General features: G+C 40.2%; 2 protein-coding genes across 3 annotated transcripts in view; one reads left to right on the plus strand and one right to left on the minus strand.

The window, feature by feature from the left end:
- Positions 1–455, minus strand: part of mcu (mitochondrial calcium uniporter) — a 55,725-nt gene extending 55,270 nt beyond the window's left edge. Inside the window, exon 1 of one of the 2 annotated variants that reach the window (XM_034209743.1) lies at positions 267–452. In XM_034209743.1, coding sequence (XP_034065634.1) covers positions 267–383 — 117 coding nt within the window. In that variant the 5' untranslated portion in view covers positions 384–452. Of the gene's footprint in view, positions 1–266 lie in introns of both variants that reach the window. The other variant, XM_034209744.1, reaches the window with a different exon arrangement.
- Positions 456–18,358: 17,903 nt separating this feature from the next.
- The window catches only part of micu1 (mitochondrial calcium uptake 1), a 51,306-nt gene continuing 50,697 nt past the window's right edge, over positions 18,359–18,967 (plus strand). Inside the window, exon 1 of the mRNA XM_034209668.1 lies at positions 18,359–18,545. Within this exon, the coding sequence (XP_034065559.1) occupies positions 18,544–18,545 (2 nt within the window). The 5' untranslated portion in view covers positions 18,359–18,543. The remainder of the gene's footprint in view (positions 18,546–18,967) is intronic.

Here is an 18,967-nt window from a genome sequence, read left to right on the forward strand (position 1 = left end):
CTGCATTGCCTCTGTCAAAGCTCTACGTCCCATTGTGGATTAAAAGAACCACACGGCACCGGGTTGAGATACAAATCATGACTCATCTAGTGCCTCACCTTTCCGTGAAGCGCAATCTGAAGAAAAGATATGAACGAAAAAAAATCTTGAGGCTAGTTAGCTTTACTTCCTTAGCCAGCCCAGCCGCCACCGCCGCTTTCTCTCCGGTCCAGCCTGCCTGCCCCGGTCCTACACCTCTCCCCGTGCACACACGTCCTGGGACTTACCGGTCTTATGTGCTGATGATGTCGCTGTGAAGAGACAACAAGTGCGGGGAGGCTGCCGGCCGCCGCTCCGCTGCTCCGGGACAACAGGAGTACTGATCTGCACACTTTCGCAGCCATCTCTGTAGTGAAACCTCGCTGTGAAGGAGACTGCTGCGGGCGGACCGAGACGCACCGAAGGGAAGAGGGAGGGTGGTGGGCGGGTTTGCGGGGCTGGACTACGGCTTCGTTGTACACATGCCCAGTGTTGCACCAGTATGCAAAGATAAAACCACTTTTGTGCTGGCTAATTCAAAACAGGTGACTGCATGTCATTTGTCGCAACAACAAACCAACACCATTCAGCTACTCTAATGAAGGTCACAAAATGGGATTTTACATACATGTTTAATAGAAAGGAGGATTTAACATGATAGTGTAATATGACAGTGGTTCTATGTGGTCTGTTTGGATTGTACAAAATAAAAGTGTAATTTCACAACATTTCAGTTTCTGATCTCAAGAACAGAGTGAAAGAAAAATGAATGAAATCACTGCTTCCTGTCTCAACACTATCTCTACTACAATCTCTTTATACATTTCTCAATTACTCAACAAATGAGGGGAACCCTAGGTAGGTGATAGAAGGTATTAAAATTACACAACAGGATATTTTTTAGAAAGTAGCCTATTGGTTACCACATTATCACACCTAATAGTAAAATAAATGTAGGCTATTAAAATACGCCTGTAAATAATAATTGAGTTTCTCTGTTTAAGTTACTTATTCATACCTGTCTGTAAAGTAGCCGTGTGTATACTTGGATAACCACATCTACAATAACACTTACAGAGCTGACACTGCAAATGTGTCTATACAGAAAGACTTGCTGTCAGGGGGCCCACCATATTTCTCCATAATTATGTCTAATATTAGCTTGTCCTTCGGTCACTCTTGTGACTGTGTCCCAAAAGAGCAGCCAGCAGGGTCAAATCTAATTGCATGGATCTTTAGTGACTTTTAAACAGCATGGTCTTCTTTGTAATGTACAAGGATTTTAATGAATTTTAGTGTTTCTGTCCCCAAATGGCAGAACATGAAGGTAAGCGGTCAAGTATGATGATTTTTGTCTTTTCCAGAATCACTCAACCATTGTAGATGACGGTAATATGAGTGGTAATGGGTTTGTTAGGTCAATGAATATCAAGGAGACTCCCCACAGTGGAATGTCACATGTTCTCCTTAATCTTTAACCAAACCTGTAATATAATGCTGCCTGCCACACCTGTATTGGTCAAAGTAGAAACCAGATAGCATACAGTAACTCTCACATTGTTATTATAAAGGCCAAACACATTTTGAGACTTTCACTGAAGCCCAGACTTTGATGAATAAGAAATAATATTAAAAAAAGATAGATTTGCTTGTTTTGTTGTTGCTTGTGTTTGTCTTATTTTTGTTTGTGAAATACAATACAGTATTAATATATAATTTCTTCAGAACTGATCCCTTCTGTACTTCTTCAGGTGCAGTGCATCAGGCTATGTGGGCGATCCAATTTAAATGTAAATTCTCAGTCATGGACAAGTACCTGCGCAAGGCCTCCAGGCTACATCGATTCACAAAGCGAATCTTTGTGTAGTGCAAAATACTACTAGCACTTGTTTTCATAAACCTTTACAGTACTACTGTATGTACACGGGACAGTATGTGCAAATGGCGTATCGGTAGTGTAAACAAAATACACTGCAGTCAGTCAAGTGAGTTCTGCATGATAACATTGTTGAATCAGTGCAATTAATGAGACTAAACTTAGCATAGTTACTTATCAGAATCTCATTGTCTGAGCTTGTAAGATCCTTATGTGAGCTACAAAATATACCACCATTTGTTCTTATATCACACTCCTTTCAGGGGCATCTTAACATGATAAATGAAAACAAAAACAGAATTCAAGTAAAAGTAATACATCTTTACACACAGTTCTAACTGCGAAACTTAAAATAAAACATACAAATGTAACTCCATAGAGACAGAAAAAAAATGAATTTAAAAGAAAAATAACTGCTTAAAAAACTCTCTGTACCCATAAAGGTCATAGATGAAAACCTTGAGTAAAATAAGAGGTGTGTATGCATCAATCAATCAATCAATGTTTATTTATATAGCCCAATATCACAAATGTTACATTTGTCTCAGTGGACTTCACAGTTTGTACAGCATATCAGTATGAAAATACGACACACCCTCTGTCCATAGACCCTCACATCGTACAAGGAAAAACTTCCAGAGAAACCCCACAGTTTAAAGGGGAAAATGGGAGAAACCTCAGGGAGAGCAACAGAGGAGGGATCCCTCTCCCAGGACAGACAGACGTGCAATAGATGCCGTGTGTAAATCGAAGAGATAATACATTTTACGGCGTAGGTTGACCAAATGTTTGGAAATGCATGTGTCTACTCTATCATAAGAAGATGAATCCATGATGATGTCAACAATCCTGTGGGAGCCATCAGGGAAGTAGTATGATGAGAGTCAGGCAGGACCGCAGAGACAGGTTCAGCCACGACTCGAAGTCCAGGACTCAGGATAGAGGATCCAGGACACAGGACCACAGCAACAGGATCAGCCTCGACTCAGGATCCCGGCATAGATATAGACACAAAAAAGAAATTTGGGGGAAGCTGGGTTAATCGGAACATGAGAGTACACAGGTACAGATAGACAGAAGGAAGAAGTAAGGTGTCCCCCGACAGTTCAAGCCTATAGCAGCTAAACTAACGTGTCTACGTACATGCACTCCCTTAGGTTGAGGGAAAAGAGTAGTAGGTAAGAAGTGGAGAGGCACAACGTATCTACGTACATGCACTCCCTTAGGATAGGTTGAGGGAAAAGGGTAGCAAGTAAGAAGTAAGAAACAGAGGTGGAGAGGCACACGCAGGGAGAAAGGTCCCCACTGGAACCTTAATTGGAATTGGTGAGAGGTAAGGAGGTACGCTGTGAATACGGTCTAAACACTCACCCCGACCGGAATAGGCCTCTCTGCAACCTGTTACCCTCTAATACAGTGGTTCCCAACCTGGGGGGCGCGCCCCCCTTGGGGGGGTGCCAAAGATCGCAGGGGGGGCGCCAGGCCTCAGATGATTTGAGGCCAAATATCATATTTATAAAAAAATTAATTAAAAAAATTTAATTTTTTTTTTTTTACATATAATTGTAACGCAATACATGATTGTCACTAAAAGCCTTGTCTCTACATTACAATAACATATACAAAATAGTTGATTAATTAATTTGAATACAAATTCAAGTTAGTAGCTATTATAGGCATAAAAAGACAGAAATGTATAATTCTTTCTTTGATAGAAATGTTTCTTCTGCCCGTAAAGTGTCCAAACCGGGCTTGTCTGGATAAGCGCATTTTTAAAACATAGTCATTGTCCATGCCGGTTTCAGTTGGATTATTTGTCACAGTTGCTCCGATCAGATCGGTCTCCTCCATTTTGTAGATTTACGACTTTTGAATCACATCGGCAAAATCCGGCTTACTTTGAGCATGTGTTTTAAACAGTTTAACCCCTTTGTGAATTGTTTCCACTTCTGCGCCGTCCTTTAATTTCTTCATACAGCGGGAATCCAAATTAATTAATCCTGAGTCCAATAACCATCAAAGTCACTCCAATAGTGCTCCTTAATTACGCTTTCATCCTCCTTTAACAAAATACTTCACATTCATCCAGTTTGTGACAGTAGTTGTAGCATTTTTGAGACTTTTCAACTTTAATTACCGCTGCTGTGGTCCCCCCACAGCAGTGGGGGGAACACACTGTGTGTGTGTGTGTGGGGGGGGGGGGGCGCAACTTCCAACAGGAGTCATTTGGGGGGGCTCTTGGGAAAAAAGGTTGGGAACCACTGCTCTAATAGAACCTTGAGAGGTCAGAGAGGGGGAAGGTTTGGATAAAGAGAAAATAGAATAAATAGATTACAGAAATAGAGAGTATGAGAAGTAGAGAGAGAATAGATTTAGAAGAATGAGAAGTAGTAATAACCTTAGTTTTAAATATAAGATCTAAGTTTTTAGGATTTAAGTGAAAGAGTAAGAACTAAAATGTATAGGTGAAGAGGCACAACGTGTCTACGTCAATGCACTCTTATTAGATTATTTTATTTGATCAACTATAAGCTTTATCAAAAAGGAAGGTCTTAAGCGTACTCTTAAAAACGGATGCCGCCCGAACACAAACTGGAAGCTGATTCCACAAAAGTTGAGCTTGATAAGAAAAGGCTCTGGCTCCCATTGTACTTTTAGAGACTCTAGGAACAACCAACAACCCTGCATTCTTGGAACGCAATGCCCTAGTAGGACAGTAGGGTATAATGAGTTCTTTAAGGTAAAATGGCGCCTGCCCATTAAGGGCTTTGTAGGCGAGAAGAATCATTTTAAATTCTATCCTGTGTTCTATAGGGAGCCAGTGTAAGGCAGCCAGAACAGAAGTAATGTGATCCCTCTTCCTAACTCTGGTTAGTACACGTGATGCAGCATTTTGAATCAGCTGAAGCGATTTAACTGACTTTTTGGTACACCTTGATAATAAAGAGTTACAATAATCCAGCCTAGAAGTAACAAATGCATGGACTAGTTTCTCTGCATCGTTTTGAGGCAAGATATGCCTGATGTTTGCAATATTGCGTATAGATGAAAGAAGGCGGTCCTTGAGATTGATGTTATGTGGGCGTTAAAAATCCTGATCAAATACAACACCAAGGTTCCTGACAATGAATGCCATCCATAGTTAGTATATCTTTAGATAATTTGTTTCGTAGATTCTTTGGGCCGAGTACAATATCTTCAGTTTTAGCCGTGTTTAACATCAAAAAGTTTAAGGTCATCCACGTTTTTAAGTCCTTGAGGCAGTCTTGAATTTTATTTAGATGATTGGTTTCATCAGGCTTGATGGATAAATATAGTTGAGTATCATCCGCATAACAGTGGAAATTTACAGAATGATTCCTTATAATATTGCCTAGCGGAAGCATATATAGTGTGAACAAAATAGGTCCAAGCACTGAGCCCTGTGGCACTCCATGGCTAACTTTGGTTTGCATGGAAGATTCATCGTTGACACGTACAAACTGAGAGCGTTCAGATAGATAGGACCTAAACCAGCCTAAAGCAGTTCCCTGTATGCCAACTAAGTGCTCTAGTCTTTGCAATAAGATATCATGGTCGATAGTATCAAATGCAGCACTGAGATCGAGCAAAACAAGAATAGAAACAAGTCCTTTGTCTGAGGCTATTAGAATGTCATTTGTGACTTTAACCAGAGCTGTCTCTGTGCTATGATGTGTTCTAAAGCCAGACTGAACATCTTCAAATAAATCATTGTTTTTTAAGTAATCACACAACTGTTTTGCAACCGCTTTCTCAAGAATTTTTGAGAGGAACGGAAGATTAGAAATAGGTCTATAATTGGCTAAAACCTCTGGATCGAGGTTGTGCTTTTTAAGAAGAGGTTTTATTACTGCTACTTTAAATGATTGTGGAACATAGCCTGATAATAAAGACATATTCATAATATTTAATAAAGAAGTGCTAATTAATGGAAAAACTTCCTTTAACAGCTTAGTTGGAATTGGGTCTAAGATACACGTTATGTATGCCTGTGCTGCATGAATTAGCCTCTCCCATGGGTCTACAAAAAAGGTAATGCCCAAAGCAAGCATGAGTGGGTGTGTAACTTAAATTCCATCACACCACCAGCAGATACTTCATCATGTAAACACAGACCTAATTAGGCAGTGTATGCTGCTGTTCTTCTCTTGCTTACTCTTACACATATTACGGCTCACAGACACCACACAACATATGACTGCTGAAACAAGAGCCTGCTTATGTCTGCAGGTCTTCACCTGAGCCATCCTTCACCATTATACAGAGATACAGTTTGTGGATCAAGTTTAACCGGAGTTGTCATTTTACAAAGCAGCTCAGCTGGGACGTGTGTACCTACAAGGTGCACTGACACACAGGCAGTCAGCACTCCCTTATGGATTCACAAGTGTGTTCTTAATATAGCACTCAAGACTGACACACCCTCTTAAACCAAACACAAGTCGCCATCGTAGCAACACTGTCATTAAGTACTAAATACAGTTGAGCAGAGGAGGCTCTTCTGCAGGCCTGTCTTATCTCCCTCTTCACCTTTGCACCGCAACAACAGCAGGATGAATGGGAACGGCGTGCAATGCTGTTCTTAAGACTACTGTTGCAATGTAACACAATGGCTGCAGGGTAAACAGTCTGCTATATGCATAACCAGGGCCGGCCCTTGGCATAGGCAGTATAAGCAAATGCTAAGGGTGCATCAATCCATGGGGGGCGCCAGCTAAAATCTTGTCTAGGGCAGCAAATTGGTCAGGGCCGGCTCTGTGCATAACCTTCAATCAGCTTAAAGTCAGTAAAACGGGAAGTACTGGGTTCAAAGAGAGGGAGTAGAAAGGCATGCCATTACTTTTAAGGTTTACACAACTGATTGATTCCTAACTTCTAATTGGCCAGCACTGAACCCAACATCTTGAACAGACACCCCTAACATGGTGACAGGTCTAAAACCACTTCCAACTGGTTCAGTCCAATTATTTTTGTATGGATTTTGCATGACATTTAAATGTGAAAGTTGTAGCCGACTGTTAAACTACAAGGGACTGGCCTTTTGTGGTTCTGATTGATTCCAGCATTTAAACCGATTTTCCTTTTGGACAATTTAGAGAACTGATTTGTTAGGCATATTTATGAGAATAATAAAATAATGACATGGCATTTGTGAACAAAAGTAATAGTTTTATCGATAAAGCAATATAAAGACTGAATGCTTAGATTCTGGCCCCAGTTTTCAGGACAGTGTCCAATTTCTAAATGCAATAAATCAAATCCTCCTTATATAATGCTTCTTTAAAGGATACATATTTGGCTCAGTTTTCTATTTAATAACTTAAAAAAATTAACAACATTTAAAGACATGATACTTTAAAGTGACGCAAGTTTTGTGTATTCGCATCCTGTTGTTAAAGTGAGATGACATAAAAGTAAATGTGTTGTTATTCAGCATGCCGAAAGAGGAGTCCCAGAAATACTAAGCAAGGACATGCCTCCTCCTGCCTTCAAATCTGCAGTAATGTGTATTAACAGGTCTGATATCATGTATGTGTTAACTGATATTTATTTGTGTGTGCAGGTTGGTCCGCATTCCACCTAGCCAAGAGACAAGGCCAAATATTATCAGTTTGGGGTTGCCAATAAGATTACAACTTCACAATTGCAACTGAGAATTCTCAAAATGTCTGTCTTGTCAACGCACTCTAAAAAACCTTCTGGCCAGATATCTATCTGAGAAGTTTCCCCTCTACAAAAAGCAATTTAGTTTAATTACTTTGAGTTAAGAGATGCAAGTATGATTAAGATAAGATAACTTTGACAATTTGATTACAGCTTGTTTATGTCTAGAGGTGGATATAAACTATTCTTACATCCCTGGCATTTCAGGGACACATCTTCTATGACACATCCCCAGTTGACTCAGCAGCCCAGCAATTTTTTTGCATAAAGTCCAGCAAATATATGTAACTTGCACATGTGAAGAGGCAGGTTATTTAGTGTTTATACATTTTATACTGGGGACTGTCAAGCCATGCATGAGTGTCATCAGGGACTCTCAAAACATCTAATTAAATTCAGTTGAAATTATGTTTTTAATTTGAATTGCCAAAGCTGCCAAGGTGTATAATTTGACATTCTACCAGAAACGTATATTATCTGTCCTGGGATTGTTACAGTGAATACAAATTATAATCCATAAAATATCTTAAAACTGATGAGATAGTTGTGTTTTGTGAGTTGTTTGTACATAGGTCTGTGATTCATTAGGGTTTCAGGTGTTTTTTAATTTATTGAAAAACACTTTTGAAAAATAGAAGTTCTTAAAAATGGCCTGTCCCCAGCCAAATTGGAGCGAGGGGTTTACATTTCTTAATGAACTAAAAACTTTTATTTTAAAAACAAACGTCATTAATAACACATTTAACTTGTTGTCTTTTACCACAATTCATTGAAAACATTGAATAATGCTTACATTTGACCAAAACATTGTGTTTTACAACAGTCCCCATGTTTTTGGTCAGTCCTGTCACGCTTCATAAAATACTCCTTAAAAAATGGTGTAATACACCTTTAAGAACATGATTATGAAGGAGTTACATCATCTGACTGAGGAGGAGCTGTCCTTGAAGTGGGTAAATTCTGTCCTTGAATTTTAATATTTTAATCTTGTTTTTACACCTTTTTGTTTTACGTGGACAAGCTAAAGGGGCAGGTGCTGTCACGTTCAAATATCCCAGAAAAGGATTATATTGTTTTTTAAAAATGTATTAAAGTTCACTAAAATCCCTTGCTAGCAAGATAACTATTTTTAAGCTAACATGTTGAAATGCTGAGTAATGGCAGTTAAAATGGCCGACGGTCAGGCCCTGTCACGTCAGGCCCTGTCACGTCAGGCCCTGTCACGTCAAGCCCTGACCTGTCACGTCAAGCACTGTCACAAAACAGCCAAACACTTCAGAGACATATTTTGTATATCTGAGACCTCTAATATATATTAATGAACAATAGTATAATAGGGGACCTTTAAATACCTGTTAATATTGTAATGGGGGTTATTATCTTTAAGTAACAATGGCAGTAATTTGTTTTAATTCATGGAAATTGCAGTTTAATGGGTCCAGTCAGTGCAGCTGAGAGACAGAGGCAGTGTCGGGCGCGCAGAAATGCAGAACCTGATAGAAAGGAAAGACATCTTCAGAGAGAGAAGGAGAGATGGAGGCAGAAAAAAGAAAGTAGGAAAACTATTGATGAGTTGAGTAAGAGAGAGCAAAGACACAGGTGTAAGTTATGGCGAAAGCAACAACAACGATCTAGGCTCAAGAGAAAAGCCACAGTTCCAGAACCAGGGCAGGGCTTTCAAGGTTAGAAAAGACTACCTTCATTTTACAACTTTATTTTACAGTCTAAAAATATCAGTGTGATAACATGGTAATATACAATTTAATATCAAGTAAACTAAACAGAATGACCTTTTAATTTATGTTTGAATGACTGTTAAAGGGAATGTAACTGTATGTTCAATGTATGTTACAGGCAAAAGAAAGAGGGGCGAAAGCATTCCAAGAAAGAGAGGAAGAAGCTGCAGATAAAAATCAGAGCACTAAATAACGCCTTAGCAGCAGAAAAAAAGGAAAAAGAGAGATATAAAAAAAGGTTCCAACGAGTGTTAATGAGGTCAGGGTCTCCAGCAACAAAAGCTAGATATCTGAGGCCAAGAAGCAGTCCAAATGCAAGGAAAACCCTGTTCCATGACGCATTGATTGAAGATCTACAAAGTCATATTGAACAAGCTGGTAATAGTCAGGAAAAAAGACTAATCATCAACCTGATGACAGGAAGGATTGTCAAAAAATACAGGTTGCAGAAATATGCCCAAAGTACCTTTGGTTTTACCCAAAGGCGATAGAAAACAGTAGGAGGTAATCCATACTCTTTCGCAAGGAAGAAATGTGTCCGCATGGAAAAAGAATATAAAAACAAAATAAGAGCCTTTTACACAAGAGATGATGTGAGCCGTATAACAACAGGGGAAAAGCAGACTTTAACACATGCCAAGGTCAAGATGCAAAAAAGATTGCTCATGGACACCTTGCACAACCTGCACACTACTGGGTTGTGCACCCATCACTTTCAGATAGGGAAACATGCTTGTGCAAACTGCATGAGAACTTAAGCTTTGTAGCAGAAAAGCTGTGCAGTCTGAAGTTGCTCAACACCCCTGAACTAGAGACATTGATGGCACAGATCTGTTGTGACAAAACTAGTAAGAAGTGTATTTACAATGACTGTGTGGACTGCAAAGAGAAAGACTTCCCATTTCTCGGGGTATATGAGGCTTGCGCCAGGCTGGCATATGCAGTGTGGGTCACAGAGGACACTAAAGGACAAGACAAGAACAATATTCAAACAACATTCAAGAAGACCGTAAAGAAAATGGTCGAGATGACACTCAATGACCTCATCAACCTCTTCACTACCATGCTTGTGAAATGTAAACGCCATACATTCAACATCCGACAACAGTACAAATATTGCAGAGAACTAAAGAGGAATATGTCAGAGAACGAATGTATCATACATGTTGACTTCTCTGAGAATTATACATGTACATATGCATCAGAGATCCAGGCAGTGCACTTTGGTGCATCTCATGAGCAAGCGACACTGCACACCGGAGTTTTATATGTAGGATCAAATGATGAGCCCTTGTGCTTCAGTACCATCTCATCATCACGACTGAAGGGTCCCCCAGCCATATGGGAACATCTAAAGGCCCTGACACACCAAGCAGTCACCAGAGGACTCGCCGATGCCGGCTGTTGCGTCGCCGTGTTCTCCTGCGTCTTGGCCATGTGTCGCACGGGAACACACCGCAAAGACTTCAGTGCATGAGTGGCCCTAAGCCCTATTTTGTCCTACATTAGGGATGTCTTCCCAGCTGTCACAGTGGTCCATTTTCTCAGCGACGGACCTTGTACACAGTACCGCCAGAAGGGGAACTTTTACCTCTTTACCTCCCTACTCCACAAAAAAGGATTCCACGCTGGGACATGGAATTTCTTTGAGGCCAGCCATGGCAAAGGGGCACCGGATGGTGTGGGAGTTTTTTTTTTTTTTTAAAGGAGTGCAGACCGTTTGGTGAGCCATGGCTGTGACATTAACAATGCAATAGGCGCGTTCACACCGCAGTACTTTTCCCACTTCAGTTCCGATATAGTTCCGAAATATTGCGTTCACACCAAAAAGAGCCGGAACTCAAATTAGTTCATGAGAACCTTTTCACCCCCTTTTCCGTCCCTGCTATGCCCCTTTCACACCAGCGCTTTTTCAGCTCCGGCTCGGAGCTGGAGCCTGAAAAGCGCCGGTTTTTCCTGTTCACACCGCAGCGGCGCCGCCTCTTAGCTCCGGAATCCGGTTCACTTCCAGCTCCAAAAAATTGTCGGTCTAGAGGCAAGAGCTTCGGAGATAAGAGGTGGCGTCGCTTACGTCTCTCTTACGTCGAGGCGTGCAGGAAACTAAACCCACCTCCCCTGAACATGGGTCGACTGTCATGCCTGCCTACAAGCAGTAGTGCTTATAAACACACTTTATAAAGTCAGGCAACACTAACCAGGCTTCGTGTGATTCTGTTTATTTGTACCTTACTTTGACCATCCGTTCACTGTTATTGATCATTGTGGAGAGAGGCAGACGTTTTGTTTTGTATTATAGCAGCTATCGGATGGATCAATACATGGGCTGCACAGGTTTTCGTGTCCGACTATCACAAGTAGAATCATAATAAAAATACGCCGGTAAAATGTGCCTGAAGAAAACGGTTTATGCCACAATAGGATAGCAATAGCAAGTAGTCAGTTTAGCTTCGGTTGCTATGCTAACATCACCCATTTTATACCAGAGAAACTTTCATAACAGCGTTGTGATACCAAACAGCGTCAATTCAGACTGACACACATTCACTTAGGCTAAGGGGAACTGGGGATATGTATCAGCTGCTTGTGTGAGTCGGACAGTGAATACTTTAGAGCGGCCGCTGCAGTGTGAGCTAACCGGGAGCTAACGGAGGAGAATAAACTCCCGTGGAAGAGCAGCCAACACTGCAGCGGTCGGTAAATGCTGCAGAAACACATTAATAAACAATGAACCACGGCACTCTGGAGAAAAGTATAAGGTTGGAGAAGTCGTTATTCAATTTATTCTGGCTTCTTGTGATTAAAAGCATCACGATCATCGACCCGACGCAGTTCCCCGTTGTTGTTGTTAGTGATGTGTCGGTCGCGAACGTTAAGTGAACGACGGGAGCCGGCTCTCGCCCGCGAACGAGCCGTTTTTTTTTGTTGCGGAGGGATCTAAATCGGCATGAAGGCACATTATGCAATGTGCACATTATCCCGCTTATTACATGGCCACATTCTCAACAAAGTAACGATATGACTCCCAATATTAATTGAAATGCTTTTATGGATTTAGAAAATGATTTTATTGATTTAAAAAATAGTTGTATGTATTTATTTAAATTGACATGCATCCGCTAAGACAAATAGTCCGTTGTTACTGTTTGAACTAACGTAGCAACGGCAGGAACTGCTTCGATAGTGTTTTTGAGGAGCTTTTTGATTACAGATTTGAAAACATCGTTGCTTGCTTTAAAAGTAGCACAATTCATTATGTCAAACCTTGGAAAGTATCTAGATATCCCTGCCCTAATGCCAAAGTAACTGGCAACTGAATATGTGTCGCCGTTTGATGTCTATGTCTGGACCGCTGCGTAAAAAGGAGGGTTTCTGCCCCGTTACTTCTCTTCTTACTTCTATAAGAATAAAACACGGAGGAGGGAGATCTCTTTTTCTCCCCCTCTTCTGAGAGCTCATCAGCTGATCTCAGAGCACGCTCCCCTCTCCTGCAGGGGGGCGTGGTTTCTATAGCTAATAGTTACTGAAATAGAGCCCTGCTGTTTTGTCAGGGCCTTTTCTTTAAATATAATTTTAAAATGTCGATACAGTAGCCCCTTTTTTAAAATAGCCTAGTTTTTATAGGTGTTGCTATCTGTTTTGTGTAGCGTGGTTCTACAAGCAAGTCAGTGCATTCATTGGGTGGTATCAGAGAGTTACAAGGGTCTGTAAATGCAATGAAAACATTTGGCCACAGCAAATCATTTAAATTAAACATGTAATTTTCACTTTTGAATACTTCAGTACAAAGGATGTATTGAATAATTTAAGTGATATATGTGTACACATATACATCATTAATTAGTCAAAACAGGGCTACATTTGATTGAATTAAAAGGTATAATATGTGGTAAACTGAAGAGCCGTTTGGGAGCCGAAAGAGCCGGCTCTTCTTGGTGAGCCGAGCCAAATGATCCGGCTCACCAAGAAGAGCCGGAATTCCCATCACTAGTTGTTGTGAGCACCGTAATGCCGTTGGGGAGCAAATCAGCGATGTAAACGGTGACGTCATGACGCAGCAGCGGCAGCACCAGTCGGGTGCTGGGCGGTGTGAACAGAGCGGGAGCAGAAAAGGGAAACCGGAGCTGAACCAGAAAAGCTCTAGCTCGGAGCTAGAAAGGGAAAAGCGATGGTGTGAAAGCCGCATAGAGAGCAGGGACTTTCGTGGGAGAAAAAGGTTCCTATGTCTGATTGGCTGGGCGGATTGCAAACCACGCCCCGTAAAACTCCCAAAAAGTTTTGTGAAGCCGCCATTTTATTATCCTCGCATTAGCATTATTATCATTAGCATTAGCCCAGCGCAGAAATGCAGAGAGACTAATTTATGGCAACACAAAATAAAACATGGGAGCGGTGGAGATGAGGAGGTGTCGGCGTTCTGGCGATTTACTCGGAAGGCTTCAGTAGAAGCTGCTGGGAGTCCCAGCAGCTTCTACTGAAGCCAGTCCCCAACTCCGGGGACTTCCGGCCGGGGACTTTGGGCGGCAGTATACGCCGTCAAGTGGTTTGCGGCCTGCCAGTAAACCCAAAGCAGAAGAAGAAGAAGTGACGTCAGCGGCTTCATTTGCCTAATCCTCCCCCAGGGATTTATTCCGGTGTGAACGCGATCTGTACTTAGTTCATGAGAACTAAAGAGTTCTCATGAACCTTTGTGGGAAAAGTACTGCGGTGTGAATGCGCCTCATGGGTCTGTTTGAAGCCTTGGTAAACACAGGCACCACTATTAAACTGTTCTATGTAACTGAAGAGTCCATTGACATGGCAATAAAGAACATGCCAGAAAGCATCCCCCAAGTCCCCTCAACAATGAGAATACACCAGATTCTCACAACCTCTCCTGGACAGATGTTGTACCGGGATGTGAGCTGTATGTGAACTGTAGACAAGATTTACCATTGCACATGCTATAACCAGTACTCGAGTTGAGGGGGGATGAGGGGGGATGGCATCCCCCCTGAAATAAAAACAGTCAAAATCATCCCCCTTCTAAAACTGCCATTCCCCCTTTCCATCCCTTATGTCATTTTATCAATGAACGTGGCGCTATTTCAACAATAATTTTGCGCATTTTGAGTAAAATACTGTGAGCGAGGGAGCACGCACACACGCAATGACATTTTTACCAAGTCACTGACGCTATACTATGCGAGTGCCGTAGAGGGCGCCAGAGCGGCGTGATGCGCCTGTTTGATCGATGCCAGAAGCGCAGGCAACGGGTCATCACAATGGCCAAGCGACCAGGAGGACAACGCGATCTGAGGGACTTCATATTTAAAATACTAAAAATAAAATTTCAGGTAAGTCAAGAATCAGTCATCTTAGTCATTACTCATTACTTTAGTCATCACAGGTGGAATCTATGGACATAAGCAGCAATAACAACTTAGTTTGGAGTTTAGCTACGTTTTTCTCTCGTGTTAGCTAGCTGGTAAGACTCAAAACTGTTGATGAAATGATACCACCAGCACCAGAAGAGCTGAAACCCCTCCTTCAAGCAGTGAACACTCTGGTCATCTCCACAGCTGAGTGTGAACGTGGGTTTAGTCAGATGAACATTTTAACCACAACTAGAAGCTCCCTAGAGGTAAAAAGCATGTCAGCCTTGCTTTTCATCAAGTGTGTTGGCCCTCCACTGAACAAGTTCAGACCAGAGGTATACGTCAAGACTTGGCTTCAAAGCCATTGCTTAGCTAGCAATCCGAAAGCAAGAGCCAGACAAATTGAGACCAAAAAGCATGATTATGAACATCTTTGGAAACTTCTATGAGATGGGGGAGAGTGGAGTAGGCAGCCATTGACAACATTGGTCCTATTTTGTATTATCTGTATAATTTTTTAATATATTTTCATATTTTGTAAACAATTTCAATTTGCACTTAATGCCCTGTTAAAAAAAGTAACATTGGAAATGTTAACATAAAATATTTGTATTTGAACTGCAATAAAATGATGACGGATCAATATTTTTCTAATTTTTTTCCTCAAATGTTTTATGAAGTGTTTAATTTACATAATGATTTAATTAATTACGATACAAATGTAACCCTTTAGATATCAGTTTTGATCATATACCAGTAACTGCTTTTTTGAAAAAATACACTATAATTCAATATTCTAAAAACTATTTTGACTTTATTATTAGTATAATCAGTTGATCCATCTGAATAATAAATGAGGGACTGTTAACCTACAAGATTTGTACCATAGACTTCCATTATAACCACATTTTTGTATCCCCTCCCCCCCTTTAAATTAAAGTGAAAAAAAGATTTTGCACTAATTGTCCTCTGCATTTGACCCTAAATGTTAGTGGTGCCATGGCAGCCCGGGGACCGACTCTAATTCTGAGGTGCCTTGGTCAAGAGCAATGAAAGGAGTATCTGAACATCCATAACATGCATGTTGTTTTAGGAGTATAATAATGATCTTTATGCTGGTTGGTCTCCCACCCGCGGCGGGTTATCAGCACAAATTATGTCCCCATATGATAAAATCCACCATCCCCCCTGATTTTTTTTTACAACTTGAGTACTGGCTATAACACAAAGGCATTCAGCTTCAACAAACCAACGACCACACCAGCAATAGAAGAGATAACATGGGGTCCAGATGTTATACAAATTGGTGTGTAATAAAATATGACAGTGACTTCTATCCTGGCATCATTACTGCCATTGATGAGGTACAAGTGCAAGTGAAATGCATGCACAGCGCTGGAGTAAACAGGTTATTTTGGCCTGCAAGAGAAGACATGATCTGGTACCTATTTGAGGATGTAATTTGTTTCATTCAACCGCCTCAGCCTGTGACCAGCCGTCATCATGAGATAAAAAAAGAAGTTTAGGCCAAATTGGCAAAATAGAAGATGAAAAAATGTTTCCTCGTTCTTGTCATTAGCTCCAATTGAAATAATGACATGCATGCAGTGTGTTTTGGTTTTGTTCGCTTTCAAAAACAAAATGAAATTGTATTGAACTGTTAAATTACTTAATTGAAAAACATTTTTTAAGCTGACAATTAATCAATTATTAAATTAAATGAATTGTAGATTACCAATGTTATGTTGTAATAAATGTGTTTATTAAAACAATGCTTCGAGCAGTTATCAATACATTTCTATAAAATCTTATCGTGTGTCCTTAAATGATTATTACCACATCAGTCTAATATTGAATCATGATAATAATTTTAAAAAGGAAAACTTACCAAAACAAGATTTGAAAAATACAAACATACATTTTCTGAATCAATTCAATCTATTAAGTCAGTCCTGTCACAAGCTGTCAACCCTGTCACAAATTATAATACAGAAATTTACTATTTATTTATTTTTTAAGTGAAATAACCTCTACAATTGTGAGCTTGGAGGTGGGTGGTCATATCCACATCAGCTGTTTAGAAAAATAATTGGTGTAAAAGTATTTTCTTTACAACAATATGACTACCTGGTGATTATTCTTTCCTTACCGTCCACTATACAGTTAACTGATAGGTTGCTAAGAATTCTTAAAAGGATTAAAAAAACATTTTAGATACAATCAGGGACATGTGATCAATCGGAAAATGTTATTTGTATTAAAAAAATATATTAGGAAACCATTCTACCGTACTCACATTTGTCTGTGACAGGGCCTGACATCTTAAGGGTGAAACTCATTTAAAAATGGATTTTATTCAATAATAAAAACATGCTGAGATGGGACAATATGTGTTCCTAACAATTTAACATGTTCTCCATGACCTGTTATTGAAATTGAAAGAAATAAGTAATTTTACTTCAGTATATTTAGATGTGGAAATATACGTTTCTGGTAGAATGACTCAAACTTACCAAATAAACAGTTTCAGTAATTTGAACCACTGAGGTTCTAAACAAGCTATCTATATAGGCTACCTGTGCTATGCTAACAATCAGTTTCTAATCAGAGCCTACATTTTCCAATATGGTGTAAAGTACATTTACAATGTTGAGAGACGTATATTTTATTTGAGTATTTGAATTGTTTGCTACTTTGTACTTCTACCCCACTACAATTATGTCAGGGTGAGTGAAGCAGGCAGGACCCAAATGCAGATTAAACAGAAAATACCTTTATTTCAAGGTTTACTAGGTGACAATCAGGACACTACCCCGTGAACACAGTCATAGACAAACAAGGAACTAACAATGACAGACAGAAAAACCAGAACTTAAATACACACAAGACTAATCAAAGAAACAAGAGACAGGTGAGGAGGGAGGAGAAAACACAGGGGCACAAGGTGAACACAATCGGGTAATCAGACAGGAGGGAACACAGACAGAAAGCAACAGGCAAGACAGGAGGTGAACACTTTTCAAAATAAAACAGGAAACCAAAGACAGAAAAAGACAAGACAAAACAAAACACAGACAGATCGTGACAAATTCAGAGGTAAATGGTGTACTTTTACTCCATCACATTTATTTAATACCTTTAGTTACTTTGCACATTTTGATTAATGATTTGAATTATAAATATCACTTAAAAATAACTTTAGTTACACCTGGAGTAACAATCAGTAGCTACCCTACAGCAGAGCCCTAGGGCTCTGCCCTACAGTATACAAAGTAATTAAAACTAGCTGCACCGTTACCAGCTTTTATAAACATATTAATGCATCACTAATTATAATCAAAACATATCATACATTATTTTGCATGATGAGTCATTTTACTTTTGGTACATTTTGGTGCGAATACTTTTGTACTTTTACTTGTGTAACCTTTTGAATGCAGGACTTTTACTTGTAACATAGTATTCCTACACTATGGTAGACTACTTTTACGTCAGTACAATATCTTCTTCCACCTCTAAAGTAAAAGGGATGCTCAGCATTGTTTTCCCTCTTCTAGATAAATGTTTGTCTATTCAGCTCCCATATGGTGAAGGAATGTGTTGAACAGAGGAGCAAGCCATATTGTAAATAACATAAAATTACTTGTGAAAGTTGTATTGTTAGCAGCTTATACACAGACAGTACATCCCCAGCAGTGGTGGGACACAGCCCGTCTGAGCTGCACTGGGCGGGCTGCACGTCGTCCCTCCCCGCTGTGTGCACGGCACTCGGTGAACACGGAACACTGGTACTCCATCTCTGCAGACACAAGAGGGAAGGTGAAACGCTGAAGACATTATCGTTTTGGACTGACTGGCGTTTGTGTTGTCATTAATGTGAGTAACCGAGCCGCTTCTATGCTAAGACAGCCCTCTAACGAAACTCTATATAGCCGACGAAATAGCCTTTTCATGAGCTAATAGTGGACGTTTATGCTAATGCTCACTGTTAGCTTGCTAGCTAGCTGGTGTTAGCTGTCGTACGAAATAATTATCGGGGTGCTGGACTCGCTAGCTAAGCTTATGACATTAAGAAGTAATGCGCATTTAGGATTGGTATTGAAAACATATTAATGGTTAAAAGACAGCGAGTATAACATTACTGGAGGCTGTTGTCAACCACGTTAACTTAATGATAAAAACAAACATTGGGGTGCTTGTGCTTCATTGGAACAACTTTGGGGCTTCGGGTGTCCACTCTGACAGGTCAAACACATCCCTTATTATAATGCAAGGATTATGTTTTTTTTACCGCTGTT

This window comes from Gymnodraco acuticeps, unplaced genomic scaffold (assembly GCF_902827175.1).
Source record: "Gymnodraco acuticeps unplaced genomic scaffold, fGymAcu1.1, whole genome shotgun sequence".
In the NCBI taxonomy this organism is placed as follows: Eukaryota; Metazoa; Chordata; class Actinopteri; order Perciformes; family Bathydraconidae; genus Gymnodraco; species Gymnodraco acuticeps.